At 44.4% G+C, this 9,581-nt stretch overlaps 1 protein-coding gene across 1 annotated transcript; it reads right to left on the bottom strand.

Annotated features, from left to right (window-relative positions):
* Nucleotides 1–397: 397 nt before the first annotated feature.
* On the bottom strand, nucleotides 398–2,515 carry LOC127149731 (uncharacterized). Its single transcript, XM_051085598.1, has 4 exons — nucleotides 2,488–2,515; nucleotides 1,767–1,952; nucleotides 1,050–1,600; nucleotides 398–826 (listed from the first exon to the last, which is right to left on the bottom strand). Exons 1-4 carry the CDS (start codon nucleotides 2,513–2,515, stop codon nucleotides 398–400), a joined length of 1,194 nt encoding a protein of 397 aa, XP_050941555.1.
* Nucleotides 2,516–9,581: the final 7,066 nt, after the last annotated feature.

Genomic DNA, 9,581 nt, shown 5'->3' with positions numbered 1-9,581 from the left:
TTAATCACAATAATGAAGGTTATTGAAAGAAAGTTTGTAAAGTTATTGGAATTGAATACAATACCATAATAAATTTTACGACTGATATGGTATATATGAAATATAATAGTGTATATCATGATATTATAATTATTAATTTTAAGTTAACTGAAATGTACAAAAATTAATACAATATTGTTAGGTTCTCAACTTTAAAATTTAAATTATAAAACTATGACAAATAATATATACATTAAAATGGAAAGAACATCATATGGTTGAAAAAAGGGAAAATAATGCATAGTATATTTCCAAGAATATGAAGTATATAGGAACATAAAATCAAGAAGAGTTTAGGAAACATTTATACTTGACATTTAAATGTAAACAACATTACAACAAAAATAAATATAATATTCTAGTTCAATAAGAAAAACTTACATCTCTTGCGGTTATGACCAACATGTCTACACCGGCCACATTTAACGCATCTCTTGAACTCCATTCTTGAAGGAATTTTAATCTTCTTCGGTCGACCAACAACACGTTTTACATTAGGTGGAAGGATGACAATGGACATAATATCATCAGGTATTTGCCATTGACGATGATCACCTAAAGGATTTATTACTCCTCTGTATATTGAACTCAAAGTGCTATTCAAGTAAACGAGGGAGACATATGACTTAATTGATAAATGTTTCATGGTGAAAACAGCACATGCATGCACACAAGGTATTTCCAATGTATCCCACATCCTATAACTACAAACCTTCGTAAATAAATAAATAACATATTGGGATGATCCATCTATGACCTGATATTTCATGTTATTAATCGGATAAAGCTACAATGGAAATATAAATGAGTCATATATACTGTATATGTGAGATATGGAGATGTATATTAAGCATACGTAATAATTGTTAAAATGACCATACCTTCATTGATCGACTAAGTTCAATCTGTTCCCTTAATATACCTTCGATAGTTTTGGTAAAATCCGTAACTTGATAATCAGCATCATTCCTTCATTAAAAAAACCATCTTTGCAACATCATTTGTAAAACCTCAAGCATTGAACATATTGATAACTCCCTAGCCTTCAGCATAGTAGAATTCAAACTCTCAGATATATTAGTGGTCATGACATTATATCTCCTACGTGGTGAGTAGGCATGAGACCACTTAGCAAAACCAATAGATTCAAGCTCCTCACGTATACCAGGGGCAGAAGATTCCAACAAACGCATTTTGTGTTTGAAGTCTACAATATTAAATGCCTTCCCACATGAATGAAAGACGATATCCATTATTCTCTTATACTTCAACTTGAGGTTCCTAAGTAAATGAACAAGGCAGATGCAATGCAAAACGTCGGGAAATACTATCTCTATAGCTTTGCATATACTTTTATGCCTATCAGATATTATGACAACCTCATTCCGGCCACCTATAATTCTTTTCAACTGGTTCCAAAACCAAATCAATGGGGAATCGTTCTCAGAATCCACAACACATAAAGCTAGTGGAAAAATCTGATCATTGGCATCAGTTGTTGAAGCAGATAACAAAGTACCACCGTACTTATTTTTCAGACTAGTTCCATCAATAGAAATGACTGGACGACAATGTTGTCAACTAGAAATAAAGGCAGATAATGCCATGAAGGAGTAAAGAAATCTACCATCGACATCAACTTTGTATTCAATAACAGAACCTATAAAAAAATAATAACATATAAGGAAAAATGTATTTTAATATACTTATGTATATTGGTAATATACTTGGGTTGTTGAGTTTCAATATGTATGCAAATCTGGGTAACATCTTGTAGGAGTCCTTAGGAGATTCGTGAATATCATCCAACGCAACCTCACAAGCACGCCATGCTTTTTGGTAAGATATACTTAAACCATGTTCAGAACGAATGAAATGAACTATATCTTTGGGAGTTGACAATTCAGAACCAGCTAAAGAAATTTTGTTCCTAATTAGGTCCTTTATAACAGTAAATGTAGCTTATCTATGATCCGTTAATGGAACATCTATTGAACATGTATGTTCTGAATCAAAACTAGTAAGAACTCATATTGACCTATCCCCATGAATACAACAAGAAGCACGCAAGGACCATTTGCAGTTTTGAATGGAACATTGCAAAATCAAAACTTCCTTGTTCGATTTGACAGTAACGTACTAAAAATTATCTCTAAGAGCAATGACTTGTAAACACTTTTTGAACAAAGATTTAGTTGAAAACATGTCTTGGACTTTCAATGAAAAATCGGAATCTACCTTAGACATATCAATGTTTTAAAAAAATTTATCCCATCATTATGAATTTGAGTTTGAAAAGAAGTCGAAGACGATGAACGCAAAGAAATAGATAAAGAACCAACATAATGAACAATAAGAGCAATATGACGCTCAACATTCGATGTTATTATATGGTAAACCCATTTAACATTATTATCGTTCGTTATAGACAAATCCTTCTGTAACAACCCAACTCCTTATACTGAGTCGCAGTCATTACTGAATGTAAAACACGTGGTTTAAGTCATAAAATTTAGTAAAAACAAATAAAATTTGGGAAATTTGTTTATGAAAATCAAATCAAGGTAATATGCGAAAATAAAATTAAATACTAAAGTCCTACTCGGGCCCTATCTACTTTTAAAGAAAAGAAATAGTAAATAGTAAAGAAAAATAAAACTCAAGCACTAAACGTAAAAAACAAGTGTAGGCGGAAGCAGAAATCCCTATGGCTCGCCACGATCACTTCTGGTCGCTTGCCAGCTTGCCTTTGCCCTTACCTCGGCCTCTACCTGAAAAAACATGACATGAAGAGAGTGAATATAAAATACTCACTAAGGGACCCACTACTAGTCCCACTAGGTACCTGTTAGCTTCCTATTAGAGTCGTGTAAATAGTACCCAATCTCTGGCACGTTCCCGAACACGTGCAACATGCGCTCCCGTAGGAACGAAAATCTGGTCTTCGGTGTCCCGGGGGAGCACCTAGGACATGTTGGTCTATAGTGAACCCGGGGGTAACACTAAGACAATCGGGATGCGAGGACCCCGTCGAGTCACTCGAGTCATATCTATATCCATGCTAGACTGGCGCCCCGTCAGGCCACACAGTTCTAAATAGGTGGTGATCCCGAAGGACACCCATGCAGGTACGACTCTAATAGACTAAGCTAACAAGTACCCTAACCATAACATACATGCACGTAGCATTATCATGTAATCATAACAAACTAATCATCATCTCACTTTTCACCTCAATAACCGACGTACAGTCATAATAATTCACGTCATCACAATGTCATGCCATAATGTAACCATGTCATCAATCGCATCATGCTCTCATTAATTACACGTATCATACAATCTAGACCTTAACATGCACAACTGAAGGTGTATGTGATCTCGTAGTTCTAAACATAGAGCTAGTAGTAGAAATCTCTTACCTGGAGATTTACTTGACGAGTCCTAACCGCAAGACAAGTGTGCTTTCCAAGCAACGAGGTCCTAACTGTTTTATAACGCCAAAATTCATAATTAAGTCACCAACGACTAAAGGCTCAAAAACTCAGTTGAAATGACTTACCCTAGGTCGAGGTTGCAATGCTTGAGCCCCTACTGAAGAAATCCAACGCTCCAAGTCAAATCGTCCAAGGTGGCCTTAAAAGAGTTAATTTAATTTAGTCCAATTTAAATTATTTAGTGTCCAAAAATTGAGTCTTGCTGGGTAAGCCAAAACACATAATTAATTTACCAAAAATTAGGTGGAAAAGAGTCAACTAGGCTTGGCGGCTCGGCTGGAAAAAGAACAGGGACCGGCTCGGCTTGGCGCAGCCGCGGCTCGACTCGACTCGGTACAGAAACTTTGCGCGTGCGGCTCGGCTTGCGACAGAAGGGAGGCGCGGCTCAGCTTGCTGTGCAGGCGGCGCGGTTTGCACGCGGACGCGGCTCGATTACGCAGATGCACGCGGCACGGCTTGCACGCGCACGCGGCTCGGTTACGCGGATGTACGCGGCGTGGCTTGCACGCGGACGCGGGTCGGGTTCCAGAAGATGGCGCGGGTTGAGCGACGGACTTCGCGACTCCGACGGCCAGCGCGCGGCGGTGTGGCTTGGATCGGGGTGCGACGCGGCTTGCGACTTGGCTGCGGCGCGATGCAGACGATGGAAGATCGGCTGGCGAAGTCGGGCAGCTGACGGCGCGAATCCGACAGCTTGGAGGTCGGCGGGACAAACGCGAGTGCGGCGTGCGTGGCTGTCGCTTGGCGTGCGACGACTCGATTTGATCTGTTCTCCGACGCGGCTGGGAGAATGGATGCGGCTGGGAGAATGGCGTGCGGTGGCCTGTGGCGGTCGATCGGCAGCGGCGGCTAGGGTGGGAGAATTTAGGATTAGGGTTTTCTTGGAGAGAAGATGAATTTCACGCCTTCCAATGCCCCTTTTTAATAAAACAAACAATAATAAAATAATAATTATTACTTTCTTTTATCCCTTTTTTTTCCTACTTTAATCCAATAACAACCATCCACTCTCTCTCTTCATTAAATCCAACAATTGACCTTTCAAAATCAATAATTAAATTTTGTTACCTTCACAAATAATTATTTTATTTCATCCTTAAACCTCATTAATTAAATAACCAACCAAAGTACTCTTTAACCTTAATTAATTATAAGGTCAAAATAATCCAATTCCATAAACAAATTCAAAATTTACAAAATTACCCTTGAGGTGAATAAATGAAAACTCCAATCTGTTGGGACGTTACAACCTTCCCTCCTTAGAAAACTTTCGTCCTTGAAAGTTCTAATCCTCGAACAGCTCGAGGTACTGAGCCCTCATGTCCTCTTCTCTCTCCCACTCTATGGTTCTGCCAAAGGACTTTGACCAGTGAAATTTCTCGACTACGAAGCTTCTTGACTTCCCTTGCCAAGATCTTGACAGGCTGCTCCTCATAGCTCAAGTTCTCGCTGACTTGCAGTGGCTCGAAGTCCACTACATGCGTCGGGTCTGTGACATACCTCCTCAGCATGGAGACATGGAATACGTCATGCACTGCAGAAAAAGATGGGGGCAACGCCAAGCGGTAAGCCATGGGGCCAATCCGCTCCAAAATCTCAAACGGCCCTACGAAGCATGGGCTTAGCTTCCCCTTCTTCTCGAACCTCAGAACACCCTTCATGGGTGCTACCTTCAGAAAGACCATGTCCCCCACCTCAAACTCGAGATCCTTACGCCGTACATCAGCATAATTCTTCTGTCTGCTCTGTGCTGTCAGCATACGAGCTCGGATCTTCTGTATGGCTGCATTGGTAGTCTGAACTAACTCGGGGCCTAGCATCTTCTGCTCACCAACCTCGCCCCAACAGACAGGAGATCTACAACACTTACCATACAGAGCCTCGAACGGTGCCATACCGATAGTAGCCTGGTAGCTGTTATTATAGGCAAACTCCGTCAGATGCAGATGAGAGTCCCAACTTCCTGAAAACTCTAGCACGCAGGCCCGCAGCATGTCTTCCAAAATCTGGTTCAATCTCTCTGTCTGACCATCAGTCTGAGGGTGGAATGCCGTGCTGAAGTCTAACCTCGTGCCTAATGCAAGTTGAAGTCCTTTCCAGAACTTCGATGTGAAACGAGTGTCTCTGTCTGAAAGGATGGATACGGGCACTCCATGCAGTCTAACTATCTCCGTCATATATAACTGCCCTCACTTACTGGCAGTGTAAGTGGATTTCCCTAGCACAAAATGGGCCGACTTCGTGAGTCTGTCGACAACAACCTAGATCACCGTATAGCCCTTTAGGGTTTTAGGCAATCCCGTGATGAAGTCCATCGACACGCTTTCCCATTTCCATCCTGGTACACTCAAGGGTTGTAACAACCCGGCTGGTCGCTGTCTAGGTGCCTTCACCTGCTGGCACACCAAACACCTACTGACAAAATCTGCCACTTCCCTCTTCATGTTCCTCCACCAGTAGACACTCCTTAAGTCCTGGTACATCTTCGTACTTCCAGGGTCCATGGTAAATGGAGAACTGTGAGCCTCAGTCAAAAGCTCTATCTTGACGGTGCTGTCTTCCGGCACACACATGCGTCCCTCAAACATAAGGCCATCGTCAGAGGATATGGAGAAGTCCTCACCTTGCCCTGTCTCTACCAAATGACGCTTCTCGACCAAGTAAGGATCATTCAGCTGAGCAACGATAATCTTTTGCCTAAAGGTTGGCTGAACTGACAACTGAGCCAACTATGAGGTAATCTCTCCTACTGAGACTGCAATCTCGGCTCTCTCAAAATCTCTGAGTAAGGGGGCTTGCTTGGTGATTAGCGCCGCTGAATGTGCAACCTTCCTACTCAGCGCGTCAGCCACTACATTTGCTTTACCTGGGTGGTACAGAATCTCGCAGTCATAGTCTTTCACCAACTCGAGCCACCTCCTCTGCCTCATGTTCAACTCCTTCTGGGTGAAGAAGTACTTCAGGCTCTTATGGTCAGTGTAAATCTGTATCTTCTCACCGTACAGGTAGTGCCTCCATATCTTCAGTGCAAAGACTACAGCTGCCAACTCTAAGTCATGGGTAGGGTAGTTCCGCTCATGACTCTTCAACTGACGGGAGGCATAAGCAACTACCTTACCTTGCTGCATCAGAACACAGCCCAGTCCCTTCTTGGAAGATCACTATAGATCACAAAGCTTCCCGACCCATCGGGCACTGTCAGGACTGGTGCAGTCACCAGCTTTTGCTTAAGCTCCTGGAAGCTACTCTCGCATGCTGGGCTCTAGACAAAAGGGGTTCCCTTCCTGGTCAACTGGGTCAACGGGCTGGCTATACGTGAGAAGTCTTCCATGAACCTCCTGTAGTAACCTGCCAAGCCTAGAAAACTTCGAATCTCACTAACTGTGGACGGTCGAGGCCAATTGGTCACCGCTTCGATCTTTGTTGGATCCACAGAAACTCCCTCACTGGAAACCACGTGGCCAAGGAACGTCACCTTCTTTAACCAAAACTCACACTTGGAGAACTTGGCATACAGCTTGTTGGCTCGAAGAGTCTCCAAAACCTGGTACAAGTGCTCCTCATGCTCAGCCTCAGTTTTGGAGTAAATCAAGATGTCATCAATGAAGACTATGATGAACGAGTCTAGGAAGTCCTTAAACACCCTGTTCATCAAATCCATGAACACCGCAGGGGCATTAGTCAAGCCAAAAGACATCACAATGAACTCATAATGTCCGTATCTCGAATGAAAGGCCGTCTTGGGAATGTCACTGTCCCTGATCCTCAACTTGCGATAGCCTGATGCAGGTCAATCTTGGAAAAGACAGTGGCTCCTTGCAACTGATCGAACAAGTCACCAATCCTAGGCAAGGGGTAGCGATTTTTAACTGTCACCTTGTTCAGCTCTCGGTAGTCAATGCAAAGGCGCATCGACCCATCCTTCTTCTTCACAAACAACACTGGGGCTCCCCAAGGTGACACACTGGGCCGGATGAAACCCTTGTCCAGCAACTCCTGCAACTGGACCTTCAGCTCCTTTAGCTCGGCCGGAGCCATTCTGTAAGGGGCCCTCGAGATAGGAGCAGTGCCCGGTTCTAACTCGATGGCGAAGTCTACCTCTCTGGGAGGCGGAAGTCCTGGGAGCTCATCGGGAAAAACATCAAGGTACCCCCTTACCACTGGTTCGGAAGACAGGGAAACTTCTGGCTCTCTAATATCTACTACGCTTGCCAAGATGCCCCAAGTACCCTGGCTGAGTAGTTTACTAGCCTTCATGGCTGAGATGACCTTGGGTATACATACCATGCTTGCCCCCCTAAATTTGAAACTAGGCCCCGAGGGAGGATTAAAGACGACTTCCTTACCAAAACAGTCTATGCCTGCATGGTTAGCTGACAGCCAATCCATGCCTAAAATCACATCAAAATCCTGCATATCTAACACTAGCAGGGTCACGTCTAACTCATGATTCGCTATCTCTACTCGACATACCTTTATTTTTTCTTTAGACAACAGAACCTCCCCAGATGGAGTAGAAACAAACAAAACACTACCCAAAGGTTCTACCTCTAAACCCACATGCTGAACGAATACAGAGGATATAAACGAGTGGGATGACCCAGAGTTAAATAGTACAAAAGCATAATGCCCCAAGATTGGGAGCGTACCTGTCACCACTGTACCAGCTCGCTCGGCCTCCTGCCGGGTAGTGGCAAAAACTCTCCCCTGTTGGGAAGTAGAAGGCTGGTACGGTGTCGTCTCAAAGGGTTTCCGAGGACACGCATCAGCAGTGTGCCCCGGCTTTCTGCACCTGAAGCAGACTCCACTCCCAGCCAAGCAACGACCTCCATGGACTCTCCCACAGGTAGTACAAGCGGGTAGCTCTCTCAGAGTCCTCCCGGCTGCTGCAAGCTCCCGTCGGTGTCTCTGAAAGACACCTCATGACCTCAGAGTTCGCTGCGGTATCACGTCAGGCTGCGTCTCCACCTTTCTCTTCTGTCCCAAGGCTGACCCTCTGCCGACAGCCTTAGACGAATCAGCTCTCTCATGCAAGCTCAAATCCAGTGCTATGCGTAGTGCATCAGCATGAGTGGCTGGTCGGAGGGCTCGAACGATTCCCTGAAGGTCTAGTCTGAGGCCTCTAACGAATTTCTCAGTCCTGGCAGCCTCATCCCTTACCACATCAGGAGCGAAACGGGATAGCATGTCGAACTCGGCGTCGTACTGCTCCACGGTCATGTCGCCTTGCTCCAAGTTTAGGAATTCTTGAAGCTTGGCGTGCTTCACGTTGGCAGAGAAGAACTTAGCGTAGAAGTTCTCCTTGAACTGCTCCCAAGTTATCTTGCTGACGTCGCCCCCCAGCATCCTCTAAGCAATCTCCCACCAGGCGGTGCCCCTATCCTCCAAGAAGAAAACTGCACACTGCACCTTCTGGTCTTCTGGGCACTTCATGTACCGAAAGATAGTCTCTATGGACGTCAACCACATTTGGGCCTTTGTGGGGTTGTCCATGGATATGTCAAAGGTCTTAGGATTATACTTCCTAAAGTCTCTTAAGTGTTTAGCGTCAGCCGACAGTTGAACTGGCACAAGTTGAGCTTCCACAGGGGCTGGAGGAATGACGGTCTGGGCCTGAACAGGGGCGGCCTGGTTCTGCTGGGCAGCGAGGAAAGACGCCAGAGCAGCTTGCAGCATGTCCTGATAACGCTGCTCCATCGCGGCGAGATCCGCCTGGGTGACCGGTGCGTTAAGGTCGACCGCTGGCACAGCAGGTTGCTCCTCCGGCTGGCCACAACCGGCTCCTCTGCCTCCCCTACCACCTCTTCGGCGTGAACCTCTACGTGGCGGCATTCTCCCTAAAATTTACCAACAAAACTCTTCACCACAAGAACTTAACATTCCTATCTCTAGGTCTAGTCTATTTAGGCAAAATTATAATCTTAACATTAGCAAGGCTTTAGACATACCTGGCGAGTAACGAAGGACCGTATAGCCATAGGGTGAAGTAAAACCAAATCAAAACAATAACTTACATCGTAGGTCAGTCTACAGAACCTAAAACAC

Source organism: Cucumis melo, chromosome 6 (genome assembly GCF_025177605.1).
Source record: "Cucumis melo cultivar AY chromosome 6, USDA_Cmelo_AY_1.0, whole genome shotgun sequence".
Classification (NCBI taxonomy): Eukaryota; Viridiplantae; Streptophyta; class Magnoliopsida; order Cucurbitales; family Cucurbitaceae; genus Cucumis; species Cucumis melo.
The sequence above is the reverse complement of the archived record's forward strand: the minus strand, read 5'-3'. Positions and strand labels throughout refer to the sequence as shown.

Coding starts and splice junctions, on each gene's coding strand:
- LOC127149731 (XM_051085598.1), bottom strand. CDS start 2,515: ATGACTGCGACTCAGTATAAGGAGTTGG. Junction 1,601..1,766: donor ATTGAAACTCAACAACCCAA/GTATATTACCAA, acceptor ATTGTCGTCCAG/TCATTTCTATTGATGGAACT. Junction 827..1,049: donor CAATATGTTCAATGCTTGAG/GTTTTACAAATG, acceptor TTTCCATTGTAG/CTTTATCCGATTAATAACAT.